This window comes from Liolophura sinensis, chromosome 12 (assembly GCF_032854445.1).
Source record: "Liolophura sinensis isolate JHLJ2023 chromosome 12, CUHK_Ljap_v2, whole genome shotgun sequence".
Taxonomy (NCBI): domain Eukaryota; kingdom Metazoa; phylum Mollusca; class Polyplacophora; order Chitonida; family Chitonidae; genus Liolophura; species Liolophura sinensis.
The window spans coordinates 14092403-14114040 of record NC_088306.1 but is presented as its reverse complement, the minus strand read 5'-3'; the positions used below and the strand labels follow the sequence as shown (position 1 = coordinate 14114040).

The following is a 21638-nucleotide window of genomic DNA, read 5'->3' as shown; positions in this document are numbered from 1 at the left end:
TATTTCCTATCCACACAGATGTACAGTACACAGCAGGAAGGAGTTCGAATCCCAGTCACGTGTAGTTTTCTTGTTCTCGCCCAATTGATGTGATTTCTATATCTAGAATCCGTGTCCTATATTTAAATGACGAAAAGTGACTTGACATGCAACCATTTGCCAAATGTCACTCTCTAACCATTGCTCTCGATTTACTCGGTATACTGTAGTTGTTTAAACTGAAATAACACTGAGACATTTCATGGAGCAGTGCACAATGCAGCCTTGAATGCCGGCAAAGTTGTCCTATGGGAGCTTTGTTTATATTTATCATTATTGTATCAACAGATAAATCATGCCGGCATAGTGGCCGGGTGGTCAGGAGACCTGGGATCAAACCCTGGTGGGGTCATCCCAAAGATTTCAAAAAATTGTTCTTGTTGCTGCCTCCATTGGCGCTCGGCTCCGGGAGGTTAGAGGAAGTAAACAGGACTGGTTGACCCTGTGTCACTGTAATGGCGACATACATGTACATGTAGGCAATATGAAAAGGACCTCAACAAATATCTCGAGGCAAATGGCCCAGGGACCCTTTTCCAAAAGTATATTAAGACTTAAGCTAGGCTTAAATGTTAATAACAATCTTGTTCTAATATAAAACCAACTGGACTAAATCCCCAGCCAAAGTTCATATATACCAGGCTTGACTGCTAATAAACGTTTGAAAAACTAGGCCCTGTGATCTATCTACATCGATAGACGAGAATCACATATTTCATAAAGAATTGCGGGTCTCATACAGCCAATGAATGTCAGAATTGTATAGAAAGATCTCCGATATAATTCTGCTGTGTAGAGCATTTTAATAGTGATAGGTACCTTGCATGGCGCCAGCCAAATGCCAAAACTTTCCCAGTTGTGCTATAAAGTTTGTCTTTCTTCGTGAAACAGTTCGTTTTCGATTTATATTTATTACAGAATTAGATTTATCATATTATAAATCCCATTTATGTTTTATTACCGGTAAGGGAATAACAGACCGAAACTTCGTGTGTAGCAATGGAAATCGAAATGTGAACATTGTTACCTAAGTCCGCCGTGTCGACACATCCAAATGCCAAGTGCCATGAGGTTTCAGCATACATGTATATTCACTGCTACGGTATACCGGCTGGCTACTTACTGATGTGCTTCCCATTTAACAGACCGCACTGCGATGGCTGTAAAATCAATCGGGAATAAGTGTTTTCATTGTGTAAGCGCTATATCAACAGAAGGGAAGGGGACGGTGTCTGTCTGGAGAGATATGATACATGTATTTGACGTTTTATCTATAGACGACTGTGGATATGGAGCTGACCGAATTGATATTCCATTTGTATGAGTGGTTTATCCTGCGTGGGCTCAAACCCATATTAATTTTACATAAGCCATAAAATGAACTTGCAACACAGCCTCTAATAATACGGCGTAAAACACCAATCAAAGCAAATAAATCAATGCATTTGTATCTACCTCGCCGAACATATAAGAACGCAGCCGTTAAAATCTTGATATCGGATGACCGTCAAAGTACGAGCCTTATTATATGGCAGCAGATGTGAGTGTACCTAGCAACGTCAAGGGGACGTTACTTGCAGCCTCATCACTACCTGACACCTTAATTGTTGGCCTATCCTTTCGCCAAGAATTTTAAAACCCATACCGCAGATAAGTTTAGATAATTTACATTACTTCTACGCCAAGGATGCACCTGTACCCCAAAAATTTCTTACCGATAGACCAAAATACTTTACACCCTGAAATACTCGCAAAAAGCGGAACAATTGAGAATAGGGCTCTGATTCCAAAAGGGCAGACGGATTTGTATACCATGGAATAAACTGAGCAGTATGATCCCGAGTGCGCTACTTTTAAAAATGTAACAATAAACATGTGCATGAATCATTGTGTATGTACTCTAAGTAGGTCTGACAACTGGGGGAACTTGAACAAGCAATCAGACGTGATATGCATCCTTTTCTCCCGTAATGAGTCACACCATCAGACGCGATATGCATCCTTTTCTTCCGTAGTGAGTCACACCATCAGACGCGATATGCATCCTTTTCTCCCATAGTGAGTCACACCATCAGACGCGATATACATCCTTTTCTCACGTAGTGAGTCACACCATCAGACGCGATATGTATCCTTTTCCCCCGTAGTGAGTCACACCATCAGACGCGATATACATCCTTTTCTCCCGTACATGAGTCACACCATCAGAAGCGATATGCATCCTTCTCTCGTGTAGTGAGTCACACCATCAGACGCGATATGCATCCTTTTCTCCCGAAGTGAGTCACACCATCAGACGCGATATACATCCTTCTCTCCCCTAGTGAGTCACACCATCAGAAGCGATATGCATCCTTCTCTCCTGTAGTGAGTCACACACTTAGGTGTATGAGATTACACAAAACACTTACGCTGTGCACAAGGACCACAGCGTTAAACTAGAAAACTATATATTTTACAAGGATTTAGATCTCTTACTGCAGCTTGCCAGGTTTCCCCATAATCAACACAGTCTGTGTTGCACTATTGTACTATAAAGTGGATGTCCACCTTTCCTAGCTAGCTTGTTCTAATCAGGTTTTGCTTGCGTATATCCTGAGCACCCACTGAAAAAAATACAAATTCCGGCCATGGCACGGCCTTACTTGGGGTTTGAACCCGTCCCTGCCAGAAACGCACAAGATCCTATAAGCGCTGAACTCATCGTAACTCAAAAACGCTCAAGATATATAAATGTATCTTACTTGGTGCAGCCTGCATTGACGGCCCGCACTCTTTAAATGAAAACAAGCCGTATAAATGAGTAAGTCATCAATAGGAAAATGTGTCTGGGAATATCATGTTTTAGATTTGTTTAGACGGAATTAAATGCACTCAGATGTTTTGATTGTGAAGTATGAAGTAATAATGATGATAAAGTTTAGAGAAATGGCGTTTTCCTTTAACCACGGGTCTTACGACTCAGATAATTACATGTACATTTTTGATCCACCCGGAATCTTTTCTTGGACAGCAGGGTTGAAATCGGACTTGAGTGTCATGTCCAGCATATCTACTGTCTTCCTGTCAGTATTAAAAACCAATGTTTGCTTCTCTTTTACATTTTGCCAGCTTTATTCATTATTATGGGGCACTGGTGGTCGTCGTTTGATTTGTTTTTGAGGTTATTGATTTGGAACACCTGTTCATGGCCTACGTATGGCATACTGTCAGACTCTATACAACCTGTCTTTGTTCACAGCACGATTCACGCGGAAGTAGCCGTGGCGCCCAGACAAGACAGGATCAAACCATATGTACCCGACCCACAAGGTAACTAACACTTCAGTTTTTAATTTCAAACCTTTTCAAAGTCTTTAGCATTTTGGTACTGTCAGAGATCATTTCTATTTTTATTCTAACTGTCCATGCATATACTTAAAATGAATCTTTTCGTCTGTTTTCAGTGTTCACGTTTGAAGTCTGCGTAGCTAATAGATACAAGCTGAACAAGAAGTATCGAAAACTAAAATCCAAGGCGAATAACTTCCCGGATAATATCACAGCAAAGCACTATGCTTCCCAGGCTAAGGTAGATGTGGCTCGGGTAGAAAGCCAGCTGATTTTCTTGGAACTTTTTTTGCCCAACCCAATCCATTTATTTATTTTTTTTATTTATCCGATTATTATTTAACGTTGTACGCAAGAAGTTTTCAATTATATGATAGGAGTCAGGTTCATTCGCGCATTAAGTGGATTACCCCGAGTAAATCACTATTTATACCTGACCAATCTACTGACTTAAAAACGCATCCGCTGGATTCAAACACGTGACGTGATCGACTCGGACACTGTTAGCCTGCCCACGCTTTAACCGTCCCAGCCATGAAGAACACCCAGAAGCCAATAAATACGGCTTTGAATGATGTGGTCAGGTGTTCGAATCCCGTCTCAGCTGGCTCGACTGTGGTTCAGACTTGAGTATTTCTCAGGATAAACAACCGACCTTTGGCAAATTATTGACGAACTTTCCACATATGAGATTAATATGCACACCATATTGGTAGAAGACAAGTGATTTTCAACATCGGCCACGTGACATGAACGACGTCAACTGTTCAGTGTTACCAAGACCCATAAACGGTGAGAGCGGAGGAATCTACAGATCCTCTGCCCAAGGCCAGATTAGAATCCACTCCTAGTGTTTCTTACATGTAACGATTGTAATAGGAGCACTGTAACCACTCGGCCACAGCCACTTCCTTTTGAGAATTTTTAACCAAGTCATTGTGGGTATGTATATTTTCTGTGGGGAAATAAGCTCGAAGATATTTACTGTAAAACTGTTGAATCTGTTAAGTAAATGTAAAGCTTCTTATTGAATTGACAAGTCTCTTTCTTTTATTAATCAGATCGGCGCGGATGCCGAGAATGAAGACAACCTTACAGAACAGCGGCGACAACTCGGGAAGAAGGTTTTGTACGGCCAAATCATACAGGTCAGTAGGTTACCTCCCTTGCTGAAATTGTGCCACCAACACCAATACTACAAACATATGTTGCGGAATCCTATCATATAATTGAGGTCATCCCAAATGCTGAAAGGTCAAAGGTTTTAAAACCAGAGAGGAAAAATAACAACTACAGCAAAACATAGCCACAATAATATTTAAGAAACGAAAATGGAAAAAATATCAACTAAAAATTTTCAAAGATTTATGTTATCTGACGGTTTGAAACTTCTGTATATGGCCTATATGTCACCAAACATTGGTTTACGTAGATAACAGATGTTGGAGTCGATAAACGGGAAAAGGATTGACGTCAACATGTCAGGAAACAACTGCATGCATAGAATGCCAGTAGTCTTCTATACTTATTTTCTGTATGAATATTTATTTGGAAAACTGTCCATTTGCAAGACCTGACAAAGCCTATTCTAACCCTTTATTCGGGTAGAAAAAAAGAAAGCAAGAAAAAATCCATCTGTGGTGCTTTTTTCCATATTTTTGGGGGAGAAACTAATATTTTTGTGGGGCTCTCGGCGGCTCAGTTGGTTAGCGCGCTAGCGCACCGTAATGACCCAGGAGCTTCTCACCAATGCGGTCGCTGTGAGTTCAAGTCCAGCTTCCTCTTAGTCGCACGTGGGAAGGTTTGGCAGCAAACCTGCGGATGGTCGTGGGCTTCCCCCGGGCTCTCCTCCCACCATAATGCTGGCTGCCGTCGTATAAGTGAAATATTCTTGAGTACAGCGTAAAACACCAATCAAATAAATTAATAAATAAATATTTGTGTGAATTATTTTTCAGCTTCGACATGCCTTTTCGGGGAAATATGTTCATGTCAGTACAACGCACACGTCGAAAACTGAGTCGAGCAATATGCAGGCAAGTACATGTACCGTAAGCGCCCAAAATTGAGTCGAACAATATGCAGGTATGTGTACAGTACATGTACATGTACATGTACAGTATCAGCGCCCAAAACTGAGTCGAGCAACATGAAAGTTGTCACAAAAAACAAGCCGGAATCCTAGCCCAGCAAAATGCGGATGAACCTTCGCCTATCATATGGTTTTATACTTGGCAGTTTGAAAAATGTCATCGCAGCTGTGATTTGAATATTGGTATATAATTTTAAGCGGGATATGATTTAGTTAATATAAAGGGCTGTTTTTTTTTGTTTTTTTTTTTAGGTTTCCCTTCACGATCATAACGCTAAACACGCCCATTTCCGGATTATGCCACGATACAAGGTCAAGGCTGAAGGCGATATTGTAAGTTTTAAGTACAATATAAAGAAGAACAACATATTGTTTACAAACAGAAATTTCAAACTTGAGTAACAGTGTAAATAGTTGAGAAGTGAAGCCTAATCTCTTTTCGTTATTTTCGTGTTCCTATTTGTTAAACCTGATAATAACACAGAATTTGGAGTAGGCTAATTTGTGAACAGGGAAGCGCAATAAATTGCAATTATCTGCACCTTTTTTACCTAATTCTACCTATACAATGGTCCTAAGTCGTGTGTAATTTGAGACTTTTGAATCATTTACACGAACAGTTAGAATAAAACCCCAACTTAGGTAAATTAACGAGGGGTCCTATTTCACCCGTTACATGCGACCATTTGCCAATTATCTCGTTGTCGGAGGGGCCCTGGTTTTACTCTTTTGCTGTAGTCTTTTAAATTAAAGACTGATAGAATTTATGTGATCCAGGTCCAAGTGGACGATCAGATTGTGTTGGAGAGCGTGAAGTCCGGGGGTCAGTATCTACACGTGAGCAAGGTGCCTTTCAGTGCGGCTAATGTCTACAGCTTCAGGTATGTAAGCAGTCTCCACACGAATCCCCATGCTCACGTTACTTTCCAAGCACATTCTCATTATGTATTCTAGAATATTTGACTTTTTTTAAAAAGAAGCAGTGTATCGTTTCTTTTTATGACTAGCAATGGAATAGACTTGTATAACTTTTGTTTTTTGATACCAATTATTTTGCCATGACTATATGTATACTGACAGGGTTGTTGTAGAAAAATCATAGTGGCAAAGTCCAGAGAAACACGTGTCATTTAGAATGTGGTAAAAGAAAGAACAATACATACGTAGAAATAGTTTCTATCTAAGTCAATATCATCAAACACTGTCTCGGAAAATAGGCCGTATTATTTTTACAGAATTTTCCCAAGTGAGATCCTTTATAATATTAAATATTATGGTAGACTGTTTCGACGAAAAATTTCTAGTGAGTTTTTTTCCCTTGTACAATCTCGATTTGCTAAAATTTTTCATACCATGTACGCAGGCGTGTCGTGTTCACTGATTGTCCAAGCTACTTTCAAACAAAGACATTCTTATGACGTTAATTGGGCTCGCATGAGGGTAAATTCAATCAGCATATTGGCTTATCCGTCATCCAATATAAATATAAAATATCATAATTATTTCAGATGATGTGTTCATTAATAAAGCAGAAAATCTGTCGTTGCTGAGTCAGGATTCAAATATACATCGCAAGTCTTTTTTTTGGATTTGGTGCTTTACTAGTATTTTGTAATAATAGATTGCAAACAGTTTGTTTTAGTTACGAATTACACCATTACAAAAGTTACATGTATGGGCCAATTCTGTTGTCTGATGCTAGAACGTTCTCATTATTATAACGTAATACTATGCCGTATGCAAAATTATATCATGCTAGTCTTATACATTCTTTATATTGAATGGTTCAAACAATATGTCTTATTTATTTGACAGAATGATCTGCTACTATAACAAAATAGATTCTATCATCACTCAAACAACAGACTTTTAATTAAAATTACTACATCATTTTTTTTTTCAAAAATCTTCCACATATTCAGGAAGAACTGACACTGAGAATTTCTCTACATATCTTTATACATCGTTCTATTTCACCTCAACAACTGGATTTTCATTTTAACGGAACTATGCCCCTTTTTGTAAAGTTTAATAAACTTACCCAGGGCAACAAAACTGTGACTGCATTAAAACATAATGGCGTGCATAACCCTTAACTAAGAACGATCTAAGACAAAGCAGTCTCTGTAAATTGTGGTCTGATGTCTGTGCGGTAACACGGTCCGTCACAAACATTAAATATACATACAAGATAGCCGTTTACATGCCATCTTGTTTTACTTAAATTGTATAATATGTGACGCCACATGGGATTCTGGTCCAAGCTAAAGTATGGATTGTTAAATGTGATACCCTTCCTGCGCAGAGTCGATTCGGATGCAAGCAAAATGAACCGTTATTTTGTTATGCACAAAATTAATCACCAATTAAGGCGCAGAAATGGAGAATGAACTATATGTCTTTGACGCGAATTGCATTGGACGGGAAAGGCCCCACGTTGGAATACCTTCATGTGACTCTCTCGATCGACCCAACGACGTCCATACATTGCCCTTTCAGTAAGAGGAAAAACTGATTGCACAGCTTGGACCCGAATCGCTTAAAGTTAATGAGGGATCATTCCCTACTGACTATATTTATGGGTTTATAACCATAGGTACGGTTAAATCTAAGTTGTCAACATTTTTATGATTTCGTTCTCCCAACAGTTATTTTTCATCCGAGAAACAAGTTCGACCTAGGTAAAATTACCATGCAGAATTGCACTCAGTATTGTTTTGTTTGGACTTTGGACTGTACTTTTGTTAAAGACAGAGTTTGCATTTTCCAAAAGAAATGCACGTCTGCTTTCTGAACTGTTTGATTCCTGCAAAACAGCTTGCCAATACTCAGATTTTTTTGTTCAACGAACGCACATAAATCTTCTGAGCTTGCAAGTTTTAGACATCTTGCAATCCAACGGACTAAACTGTGGATTTCGTCCGTCATCACTAGCTTGTATGCTTTAACTGCTTGCCTTAAAAGGAATGTTATGCAAGTCGCAACCATCTACATATCATTTGCATTTTCAATTTCATTGGCTTAACTTTTTTGCTTCTTTGCGTTGAACAAAACTTGATGAGTTCTGGCAATCTGTTTATGTTGTCAAGGGTGCTAAGTAACGGTTTGCGGTTACTGGATTGTTGACTATGTTGTTGAATTGCATGATGTTTGATGCTTTGATAAAACAAATGGTCCCGCTATTGGTGCCAAAAAAGCCTGCGATAAATGATGTTAATTACAGAAAGTATGAAATGTATGTGGTTATAACAGAGTATGGATCTTTTTCAGTAGAATATTAATTAAGTTCTGCTTTATTCTGTCTTTGAATTCCAAATTTTTTTGTAATTAAGACTACAGACAGATAAAATGTGAAATATACCGTCCATTTACTCATGGTACGTGACACTGACTGAGACAATCTGAGAAATTTTCAGAGGGATAATTATAACGATTTTTACATTTTGTGTCGTGTGCACACCATACTAACAATACCACCTGGTTAATCTGTCTTTTGTTTTGCTAACTTGTCAACTAGAAATGAAGTCTTATGGCTTTAAAAAGGAGACTAAGTGATGCTGCTTAAGCTGTCTTTGAACTGATGGGAATTTTGAGACTTTTATTGATATCCAGTAAATAAAGTATCTAAAGAGTAAATGTGTGTTAAGATTTCTGTTGGGAATTACGCAATAAATTTTAACATAACTGTGAATTTTAAAAACAGCGTGAAATACCTCCAAATGAAACATTGTGAGCAAAATTCAGCTTAAAAACACAGACTGTATGGATTGTAAATATGTATAGCGATTGACCAGTTATCCTTGTGTGTCGTCCAATATAATGTTAATTTCTTTTCTGTCATATACGCCATTTCCAAGGGTATTCCTAATTAACAACAGTGCATTCGTACTTAAGGCCGCCCTGGTGTCATGAAACCGTGCATGAACAAGGCAATAAAAGACCATTAATGTGTTTTTTGTGCTTCGAGGTTCTACTAATTTGCACGGCGCAATCTCATGTAGCATGTTTTCCTTGTACAAGGTGCTTAGACACTTTTCTGCTGAAAAAGATGCTCTGCGCATGCGCTAAGAAACTATTAATAATAGAGCTTTATATCTCAAGAATCAGCAACGCACTGAAAAAGAATTTTTAAAAGATAATGAAAATACTTGCTATTAAAATTGATCCAGATATATACATTTTTAACGTCTAAAGTCAAAAGTTGCTAACTTAAAAATATGCATTTTTAATTGCACTTGTCTAATAAAAGAGTCAAATGAAAATTGACTCCTATTCTTTTCTCGACTTGCAGTCATGAGCTCAACTTGTCCGTCATCCATTCCGGGTTTACAATATACAGACGGTATAAAAAGTCCAAAGAACATGTCAATATGCTCCGGGTAAGTCGCTCTGAAGTCAGTTTGGTGAAGGTATGCCGTGCTGTAGTCAGTACTCTAAAGGCACGTCACACTTAAGTCAGTAAAATCGGTGAAGGTAATACTGCATGTAAGTATATTCAAGGTTTTCTTTTTGCTCAAGTTGTGTGTCGTAAAAAGGTGTTTTTGGTGTAGTAGTGAAATGGATGAAGACTCTTCTTCGAAGACAACACCTTGGCCACTCTTTCAACTCGTTCTAGACGGGTGATGGCTTAAAGGATACATGAAACGCTTGGGTTTTATTTCTTAATACGGAGAGTATGATGTGGTCAAACAAATAAAAGTACGAAAAAAAACTTCTCAGCCTTCTTCTTAGGGTGTAAGCGTGGCTTCAAACTACAGTTTTTCTAAGGCCTCAGCGATCAGTCCGGAAATTAAGCAGGTTGATAGTCACGTAGATACGTCAATGGTGATAGCTGCCAGAACAACTTTGTTAGGGGAGGGGAGAGCCTGAATTGGGGAGTGGGGGCGCTAAGTGCGTGACATTAAGATCATGGATAACGTCATTTCCTGATTTTTCCGAAACCATTGACTTATAATATGCGAAAAATAGAGAAGTTAATAAAAAAAATATGAAATATCCCTCTAAAATAATGTTTTTTCTCACTCTTTTGGCATACCTATCTTCATCTCTCCGAAAACATACTCTTCGTAATACCTTTTCGTTCATCTTTTAACCGTTTTTTTCTGTGTGTTTAGGCAGGTGAGTTGGTGCGGTTTTTTCACAAAGAGATTGAGGCGTACCTGGTGGCTGAGGGTCTGTTTGATGATCAGGTTACTGAAGACGGTGAGTTTGTCAGACAATAAAAGTCGTTTTTCATTCAGTCAATTCTTTAGTCTCAATTCTTCAACTGCGCAATTAATCAGGTAATATTAATTAATAAGCATCATACAACGATGTCATAAATCCGCCCGACTTTCAGTTAACAAATCAATCTATCAATCAATCTACCAATCAATCAAACAAACAGATAAATAAACTAACAAATCATTCAAACGTTTTACCAGTGAGTCAATTAATAAAAAAAAACCTTGTCAGTTCAATAACCGTGCAATGAGCTAAAACAACTGCTATCAACCTTCAAATCAATGTGTCAATTTATTGGTCCAAAAGTCTGTCAGTGAATGAATGAGTGAACGAATCAATTATTCAATGCCACCTTTCTCCGCTAGTTCACCTGAGATTACGTGCAGTGGATCAGAGTAATCCCAAGACGATGTTTCCATCCAGCTCGGCCATCACGTACTGGCAGATCGAGCTCCTCGAGGGACCCACGGCAGGTACTATAAACCATGACCATGCTATATTTCACTTTCGTGTCCTTGCGGAGAACCCGGGTACTCATAACATGAATAGATTTTGTGCACGGGTAGGAATCAGTGACGTCATGGCTAAAGCCTATCGTAGATGGACGTTTCCCTTACTAATAGAATCACTTTAAGCTATTTATGAGAAAAATAGATCCCACACGCCTGATATCCCACCATCCAATTCGTGATATCGTTACTTTTCTTTCTGATATGGGTAAAGTAATTGTGACGTCATGCCGGGAGATAAAACACGTGTAGCCAATGATTGGTCAAATGCGTTTTCTTGATTGACAGTTTGGGGAAAAGTGTGTTTGTTTTCCACCAGGTGGCGTCGTCCGATGGGAGCAACAGTGCCGAATCAAACACATGACTACCCGTCAGTATTTGACTGTGGAGAAGAACGGGTCCATCGGGCTCACGCAAAAACATCTTGACCCCAAAAACGTCTTCAAACTTCACCCAGTTATAAAGGTAACCGCTTCTCTAGTTCTGTAAGACTGTACCCTAAGCTGAGAATTTTGAGTTTTGAGATTAAACTCTGTCAGCTCGGGCAGCCATCTTGATGTGTTTTTGATGTTTTTAGTTGATACTTTTGTTTTTTGCATCACGGAATCTTTGTTGTAAGGGTATGCGGGTTCAACACAACTTGGAACAGGGCATTTGTGGATTCTCTTAGAATTTAATTCTCTAGAATTTGTACATAACTACCAAAGAGAGTAGCAGTGACGTTCTAACGTTGCCATGGATGAGAGTTTCGTGTACCTAACGCTAGTAAGGTTTCGTGCAAGCGGGTTTTGAACGGATTTATCTTCTATGGAATTACACATAGAAGTAAATCTTGCCAAAGAGGCAATGCAACCCTCCAATCAAAAATGGCAGTTAACAGCTGAAATTTGCATTTCTAGTTTAGTTTTAACTTATAAAAAAGCTCTCAAATGCCAAAGCTCGGTGGCATCGGAGAAACCACAGGCTTCGACTTTGATACTGATGAATACTGGCACTGATTCAACGAAGCAAGTTTTCAGAATTTTGAAGTGCAGTATTTGTAGTTTATATCCCAAAAAGTTTGAAATTGCGACCGATTTGTCTGAACTTAACCCTTTCTAGGTATATCTAACGTCAGCGCCATTCATCATGAAATAAGCTTAAAATTTGATTTCAGATTGTGAGAAAATTCAAAACCAGTTTTGTGGAATGACTCCTGCATAGTAACAAAAAAAAATATTCTTGTACATCTAATAACGAAAGAGCTTTTCCTTTTACTTTATTACGATTTTTTGATCAGGCCATATGAAACCAGAAAAATCCATTCTTGGACAGTATTGATTTTGTTGGAATGTTTGTGAAAAAATTGTACAGCACCAAGCCACATGTAACAGTGTAAACTTAATGGTCAGTTTTGCCTATTTTCACCCTTTCTGGATCCCGAACACAGAGACAGACATTGGTGTAAAATTCGATTTTAATATAACGTTTTATGGTTGATCAAACATACTTATATTAGAAAAAAAAGTTTCATTATTGTACACCTCTCGTTTTATCGAACTGAATGTACGTATATGTGTGTATGCTGTAAAAATGTATGAGTTTTACGTCTAACTTAAAAATTTTCAGTCATTTGATATGTGAACATATGCTGTATCTTCTTGTGGCAGTGTGAGTCCATGGTGCTACCCGTACTGAAGTATCATGCCGAAGACATCAGATATAACACCCTACCCAGTCATGTTTTCTTCCTCTAACCTCTCAGTACTGGGGGCCAAGCAAGGCAGCAACAAATGCGATTTTTAAAGTCTTTGGTCTCACCCGCCCAGGGTTTGATCCCGGGTCTTCCGCCTTCGTGGTTGACGCTCTAAGCATTAGACCACCGGAGCGGTGCGCCAGCTTAATGCTTAGCTGCAAACTATCTTGCGACACAGATTCGCCTAATGCCAACGTCTTGCCCAGAATGTGTGCTTATCTATGTCACTCATCACCTGTAGAGTGATTTTAGGATTTGTGTCACTCCATTAAGCATTTCCCACGCCTTTCTCCGCACCCCTTTACCAACAGTCTTTGCATTTCCTCGCTTTAGTATTATGAGTACACGGCACAGACTGGCACTCTTGTAAGTTAAGTTCATTGTATTTTTTGCATTTCTCCTATTATTTTTGCGTACGGGCTACATCCAATGTTTTCTTGAGAGTTTTGTGTCAGTAGCATTCAATTTCAGGAAGTCGTTTTTCCTTTTACTGTCTACATATATGATATTCATTTCGGATGCATGACTTCTAGCTAACTATTGACTGTTTGCTTGTATCTTACATTTATTTTCTACGTTCACCCCTTCCTTTTCCTGATAAGCCGAAGTGTTCAAGCCTTTAAAGGAAAAGAAAACAATAGAAAAAAACCATGCTTGAATCGAAAACGTTCATGCCTCCACCCAGAATATCAAAAGATAATAGATTAACCCTTTCACAATCAAATTTTGTCTTTTGGAAGGCTATGGGAGCAGTCAGTGTGTCAATGGGTTATCGCTGATCGGCCTGAGGTCGTCAGTGATCCAGAGAAATCAAATAAGTTGGACTCAAGTGCGCAAAACCGGAAACAGCTGATGCCTGTTATTATTTTGATTAAAAGAATTAAAATTTTATTCATATGAAGACGCCATTTTTGACAAACGGTATGCTATTTTTAAATAATACAGGTACATAGACGAACTCATTCAGCCGTTCTTTACTTTAAGATCTGCTTTCCTCTATCGAAAAGACAGCTATTATGGGATGCATGTGATTTCCCACAAAACAGTAGGAGAAACGTAACGTCATTTTGGTGTTCAATATTTCGACATTTATGCCCTTTTAAAAGTATCGCGTTCAATGTTTTATACCACGCATATGTATCATATCTTCCCACCAACACAGTCAAACTGTCCGTAAACTTGAATTTCTGTTCTGTTTCAATCATTTAGTCTCTACATGAATATTGTCAGTTAGCATGTGTTGTGCATCTAAGTCTCTAAAGATTTGAACCTCTCATAAAAAGCTGCATGGGGAGAGAAATGTTCTGTTTGTTTTCTTGTAAACCACATGGCTGTACCTTGGCTGGGAGGGTTCCTGTTGATACATTTACCTTCATAATTTGTCTCATATCTGTGTTTTTCTTGAGAGATGTCATTGAATGAGCTCCATTTTTTCTCTTTTAGCTGAGATTGTGTAAAATATGTCCGAATTAACGTAATAAATGCATTGGTAACTCTACATGTATAAATCTGGAGAACAAGCTGGTGGGTTACGTTATATAATTTGGAACAGAAAAGATCTAGCACATATGTTAATTCATGTTTAAGGAGACAATATCAATAATTCCAAAAAAAAAAAAATGTTGCAGGCGTCTCATTTATTTTGTGCAATTTTACAAGGACCCAAGTTGAAGCTACCTGTGTACAATACAAGACCGTTGGCAGGGGAAGCGTGACCATTGCTCCATTATACTACACAGACCAGGCTGTCGGTCACGCCATGTCTTCATGTGAAACTTCATGACAATTTAAAGTCAATTTTAATTAATTACAATTTAGGAGAAAAAAAAAGCCGCTGACAAAATACAGGAAAATACTGAAAGTATAATGAGATATACCATGTAACAAGCATTTGTTCAAAAATTTCCTTTTGGATTTGACAAATCATTACGTTATCATACCTTCTTGTTACAATATTTGACAGTCTGGGTTAATCATCTTATGCATGTGAACTTACAGGAAGCAGAGGAGATTGGGTATGATACTTTCTGTAGAGTCGAGCACGTGCTCTCCGGGACGTGGCTTCACGCATCTACAGGTGAGTGACATCCTGTGGCTAATTGCCCCTGATAGATCTATCTTAATCGACATTCTACAAAATACACTTTTAACATAGGTACAGATGTCATTTAGAATTTGATTTATTTGATTGGTGTTTTACGCCGCACTCAAGAATATTTCACTTATACGACGGCGGCCAGCATTATGGTGGGTGGAAACCGGGCACAGCCCGGGGGAAACCCAGTAGATGTCGTTTAGAAAGTGGATTAAGTAACAGTATTATCGTTAATAGGGATTACACTTTCTGAATATAGCACAGATTCTAGTGCTGAAATTTGGCTGAGACCATTGCGGGTTTCGAACCAGCGACCTCAGAGTCAGGCACAAATCGCCAAGGATACATGTCAACCGTCTAGACCACTCGACCCCAACAGGCCTTCCATAAAAATATAAAAATAGAAGGTAGTTGACCAGTAGACAACGAACATGCATTACCCCTCTGATGATCACAAATGACTCCCTGTAGTGATCTCGGCCAATTTTCAGCACTAGAATCTGTGCTATATTCAGAAAGTGTAATCTCTATTAACGACAATACTGTCACTTTTAACATGTTTAAGTGTGGCGAGCAGATGCACAGAAGGGCGGCATTGGTGTTGTTCTTGTGGTATTCATCTGGTTTTTGCCGTACATGGGAAGGTCTGTCAGCAACCTGTGGATGGTCGTGGGTTTCCCCAGGGCTCTGCTCGGTTTCCCCCCACCATAATTCTGGCCGCCGTCGTATAAGTGAAATATTCTTGAGTACGGCGTAAAAACACCAATCAAATCAAATCAAATTCTGGTTTTTGTATTAGAGTGCATTTTGAAAATGCCCAATGCTTTTCAGCTTCCACTACACATCGAAATTTCTTTTTTCTCGTTTAAAAATAGTTTTTAAGTATCATAAAATAGCTTTATGCAAGACAACCAACAACGACTGATTTCAGAAATTGTCAGAAAAAGGGTTCTCGTTAGAAGTGGAAACTATTTGTGTTGGAGCAAATCTCTCGAAGGTGCAGCTGCTAACGGAGGAAAAATGCCTGCTGCAGTTATTCGAAAATGAGTGAGGCAATTCAAAGAACATGTTATCTTTCAGTAATTCTACATTGGCCCATCTTTTGCAGAGGAATACAAGAGAAAAGAGTTCGAAGGGACAGCAGATGACGATAAATCTATGGCTGGGCTAAAGTGGACGACAGCAGCGTTCAAAAAGGTGTGTTCTGTAATAATTAGAAAAAAAACAGAATTAATAAAATGCATAATTGAGTAAACGAATTAAAACTTTTATAAACTGGAATGAGTTAGTTTTTTATCCAAATTCAAATCCCGATGTGACAGAATGTGTTAGTCTCGAAACCCTTATATCTTAGTTTCAGTCGATTTGTCAAAATTACGACTTCGCTAATTGTGCAAACTTGGGTCATGCATGCATATACGGAAATGGTGCAGGGAAAACACAATCGCATACCTGGAAGATCGTGTCCAGCTATTTATCTTCACAAATCTATGACCTACATGTGGTTCTCTGTTTTCCTACCAGGTGGTGGCAGTACCGGAGAAGCAATACGACGATGCCTTCACCTTACAGGTTGTGGACCCACAGGACGTTCAGATTTTTAACTACATGGCTGGGATGGTGCCCTTTGTACAGAAACTCATCGCAGAGGTTTGCATGGGGCTAAATTTTCTACTTAACCTTGTAATATAACCTTGGATTAAAAACCAGCAAAAGTGTTTTAATATTACTGCACGTTGAATGTGATGCCAACATTGTGAGAAATTCTAGACCAGTGACGACTAATAAATTGTAATTAACACATTTTTTGTACTTTATTCCGCTTAACCCATAGTGCGAGGGAGCCAGTTGTTACTTTTTAGGCATATACATGCTAGAATAAAAGTCTCTAATTGAGCTAAATTGATGCGGCCAGATTTCACCGGTTACCACTTGTCAATCATCACAATCTTGTCGCTGGTTGTTCTGGTCTTTCTCTCTTTGCTGTAAATCTTTTGTTATATTATTTATTTCTAAATTGTCTTATATTAATGCTGTAAATTTAATGGCATACGTAATGGCGATTCGGGTCCAAGCTGAACTGACCGTTGTTCCCTTGCAATACATGAATAATTATAAGTTGGCCCACGAGGAATGGATAGCAGGGCACAGTTGTTTAAAGTGTATTAGCTAATACTGGTATTAATTTTATATTGAAATTTTAGCCAAATTCGGCAGACAATGCAGTTTGCCAAATTCAAAGTATAACAGCAGCAGTTTTTATTTCATGTTTAATATAATGTTGCACAATTTTTGAGGCTAAGTATACAAAATTGACTCGGCCTAATGTTAAATCTGGTAATAATTCTTAAACCAGTTTTGAACAACCGGGCTACAAAACTTAGATACGAAGGACTTTAGACGGTGAGGGTTCCCTATTTATGTTTTACGTTGCAATATAGCGTTAAAGTAAAACCCAGTAAATTCTCCCTTACTTTTGGCTTCAGTTTGGTTTAGAAAACACAACTCATGTACACATTTGGAACTTTGCCCAATCAGGATTCTTTTTCTTCGTTTTCCAGAAACAATCCGACATGTTGCTGGACGCTAAACAGGCGTTTGAATTCGTCAGTGTAAGTGCATTAGTAAACATTTTCACACCCAAGACTGTTACAATTGAGTTTTTGTCAATGCACGTGTGGCTAAGCAGTCAATGGGACCATTGCATGATGTATGACATTGGTATACATTATCAGTATGGAAACTGTTCATTGAATTCCAATCGTTGGTTAGGGACAAATATTTGCGTTAAAACACGTTTTTGATTTAAAGGAATTTTATGTATTTTTTTGGTTTGACACTATATATCAAATGCATCCAATGAATGGGTCAATAGTTTGGTTTCAGTGTGACACAGTAGCTTTTATTTTTCACGCATTATGGTCATATAACATATTTCATCATATTTTCTTTGCAATCCAGACCTTGAAAGAAATGAAGAGCTTTATGATAGTGAACAGCGTTCCTGACAAGAAGAGACAGAAGCTAATGAGGAATTTGAGGGTGAGAATTTTTCGAAATTTATTGGATTTGTCCTGATTTTAGCCAATCAGGAGGCGCGCTGAAAACAACCAAGGCTCGCCATGTTGTCAGACACTGCGTAATACAGATTATGAGACTGGAGGATTTAATAAAAGTGAAAAATTGCTGCTGGGGAAACTGTAGCATCAAAACTATCAATGTTTGGTCTATCGCATGTTTAGCCGATAGAGTATCGTTTCCTGAATTTTGAAATCCCGACAGGATTATGAAAAAGTGTAGAAAATAAATATGATTATCGTCACGACTACAATGGGAATACCATGTAGGAGTCGGGCGAATAAGGACGCAAAACTCCAGCAGCAAAATGTGTTAGGGATAATTTATTTGTGGATTCCAAATTATATGAGCAGGAAACTGACTTCAACTGGATCAGTAGTGTCATTGTATTCATTGCAGTGTATTCCTGTGCTGGCCCAGTGGCGAAATCTAGGGTGGAAAAATAATACACAAAAGTAATAACATTTATATTTAGGACCTGTCTTACTGTCCATAAGATAAGGTTAGCTGTTTGGTTATTTGTAGAAGACAAAATGCGGTCAGCAGCGCTCATAATGCTATAGGATGGCCTTACATGAAGTTCGAATTTCAGAGATGAAAGGGTCGAGAAACATGTATGATAAAACATTGTTTTGTTCTTATGTTCTACACAGATCGTGGAGCTTTTAGTGAGGCTGTTGAAGATTCCCTATAGACACACCAAAGACCAACAGTAAGCCCGTTGTTTAATGCTAGCTAAAGAAATGTGCTTTGTCATTTTAATTAATTTTGATTAATTTGAATTTTAGGCAGCAATATTTTAATATTACGTATAAAATATACAAGTTGCAAAAACCAGACTGAAACTCTTGAATTCTTCATATACCTTCTCTGGTTTGAAAAGGCAAACAGAACTTACAAATATCTTACAGGTTTATACGATTTATACCATCCTACACAAAATGTTTGGTTTTGTGAAATAAGTGCTTTTGAAAGCAAATCATAAATCCAGTGCAGTGATTTGCTGTCACTGTTGTCATCAGAGGGATGATGGTGTGATGTTTACTCTAATGATGTGGACAAAAAGTCTGCCCCTCCAGCGAATACAACAGGCATACGTTGATAATGCACTGGGATTTTGCTAGCGCAGTCAGGTCTTGCTGATTAGGTTGTTCAAATTATTTTGATTTTGGCCTCAATATGGATCTGAATCTTATTATACCAGCATATTTAAAATACGTTTCTTCTTCCAGCCACCTGACAAAAGTATTCGTAGAGGCGTATGATGTTTTGTACACCTACCTCATGGGAAACAGTCGCAAAAACGAGCTATACATAGCTAAACACATTCCCTTCTTCCAGACTCAAATAGAATATGAGGTAAGACAACAAGCAAAATCGATTCCACAAAGCCATTTTCTGACATCATAGTTAAAATTTGAAATGAGACTTTAGAAGTTGTAAATTTTGGCTTGGGATACAACTGCCATTCAACAGTATAATACATAAGCTAGATTGATCACATCCTTGTCTCTGTCACCAATTTTGGATATGACTCCTTCAAATGTATGATTCTACAACAATGGTAACACACAATTTTGTTGCGGGCGATTCCGTAGAAAGTCAACTCTATGCTGATTTTGGCATTATATTGTGTCTTTGTATTCATCGCTTTTCGGTTTTTATCTAAAAAAAAACAACAAAAAAAGCATCGATGGTCTTAACAGTGTTAACAGTGCAGCACAAAGTTATCGGTGACTAGCTTAGGACCTTGATAGCTCCACATGTGGGCTAACCTGCCTATCTCTGTTCCCAGGGAGACATCGGTCTTAATGCCGCACACATGACCATGGAACTCATCAAAGATAACCGCAAAATCGTGGACAGAATCTCTAAAGAACAAATCAACCATTTTGTTGAACTGCTCAAGAAGAACAAGGTAAAGTACTAACAAAAATATAATAGGATAGAAGGACATTGCGATAAAGGACAGGAAAACAGGTGAGGTTGTACACGACAGAAAACCGTATCTAAAAATACTATCATTGACTATATTAAATTTTTGTGAATGGTGATAAAGTGGAATTAAGAATTCTTAATGCCAATTAGGGTGGAATGTACAGACACTGTCGTCGATGATGTCACGTAAAAAAGGACCTGGTACGGTAGGGCGGAGAATGGGCTCCAGAGATGTACGATAAGAAAATGCAAATTTCAAAATTCCAGTACAGTTCTGTAAATTTCAAAATCAGAAGTATAAAACTTGGTTGCTACACCCATAATGGTTACATGGCCGTAAAAGAATTGGTTGCTTAGTAAAAACCAGTAATTTACAGTATGAAGACCAACGTTAACCAGAAAAATATCAATGTTATCAATGTATATTTCAGAATTATCGTTATCTGGATCTCCTCAGTGTACTCTGTGTGTGTGATGGCGTCTCCATTCCTGACAACCAATCCTTTATCACCAAAGTCTGGTTACAGGAAGGCAAGGTAAAAGACAGCGATAAACTCTGTTTTCCTTGCATGTCTCCCTGGCTTTATTGTATAAAGACGTGTTTTAGTGTATCAGAGTTCCTTCAGGCTGGGCTCCTGTGCAAATCATACGGAACAATAGCGCTCATAAAAGCCTTACTTTTTAAGAAGGAAACTAAATGATTTATCCTGAATAAATGTGCCGTTTTGAAAACTGCAGAACATAAGATGTTGATCAATCAAATCAAAAAGTTCGGGAATAATTTCGGAGTAACTTAAAATTATACATTATAGGAAAGTTTTTGTATATCTGTTTTAACTTTGCAATTGTTGCCTCTGAATCTGAACTCATTGCTTCCATATTTTAATTGTTTTTCAAATATTTTGTTATATCGTATGTGGTCTTGTTTCATTGAATTTTGTCTGGTCATCAAAATTAATTGCAAATATTAAATGTATAGGACCCTGAATATGCTGTGGTAAGTAAGTTCAAAGATCTGCTTAAGTTTCTGACTAAAGATAGTCACTTTCATCGATACGAAATTTATGACACTTAACGTTGAATGCTACGCACTATTGCTTAGACATACAAAACTACTTGCACTAATGGAATATATGTCACAGTACACTAATTATGTAATAAATATAAGACAAGAAAAAATATATCAAGTATGTGATGTCAGAAACGGTCAAGAATTTCAGAAGGAGAGTAACATGAAAAGCGTTTTTTGATTCGCCATGCCAAACCATGAGTGTTACAAATTCGTTTTGGGTTAAATTATTAAATACTTAAAAAGTCCACTGGATGACAAAAGACAAAATGTTTTTGATGCTGTAACTGTTTTAACATCAAATAGATTTACCTGTAATATTGACGTTCAAATATCCACGTAAAATACCTAGTTCTGAAAACGACTGATTTTATGTTCACCAAAATGTTGAATTGCTTGTTTTGTATATTCACAAAATATGTAGCACTTAGGGTTTACAGATTTCAAGAAAATCTAGATTTTCCAAAAAAAACTATGCATGACAATGGTATTTAGCTGGAAGCCTGGATCCGTCGTTGACCATGATTGGC

The 21638-nt window shown here is 38.0% G+C and overlaps 1 protein-coding gene across 1 annotated transcript in view; it reads left to right on the top strand.

Moving 5' to 3' along the window:
* The window catches only part of LOC135479724 (inositol 1,4,5-trisphosphate receptor type 2-like), an 82709-nt gene that overhangs the window by 11321 nt on the left and 49750 nt on the right, over window positions 1-21638 (top strand). The window contains 19 exon segments of the mRNA XM_064759627.1: window positions 3281-3351; window positions 3486-3610; window positions 4431-4517; window positions 5328-5405; window positions 5714-5794; window positions 6239-6342; window positions 9753-9840; window positions 10576-10663; window positions 11050-11157; window positions 11513-11658; window positions 14927-15005; window positions 16132-16220; window positions 16548-16673; window positions 17585-17635; window positions 17985-18065; window positions 18755-18813; window positions 19334-19460; window positions 19897-20019; window positions 20471-20575. Of these exon segments, the coding sequence (XP_064615697.1) occupies window positions 3281-3351; window positions 3486-3610; window positions 4431-4517; window positions 5328-5405; window positions 5714-5794; window positions 6239-6342; window positions 9753-9840; window positions 10576-10663; window positions 11050-11157; window positions 11513-11658; window positions 14927-15005; window positions 16132-16220; window positions 16548-16673; window positions 17585-17635; window positions 17985-18065; window positions 18755-18813; window positions 19334-19460; window positions 19897-20019; window positions 20471-20575 (1816 nt within the window).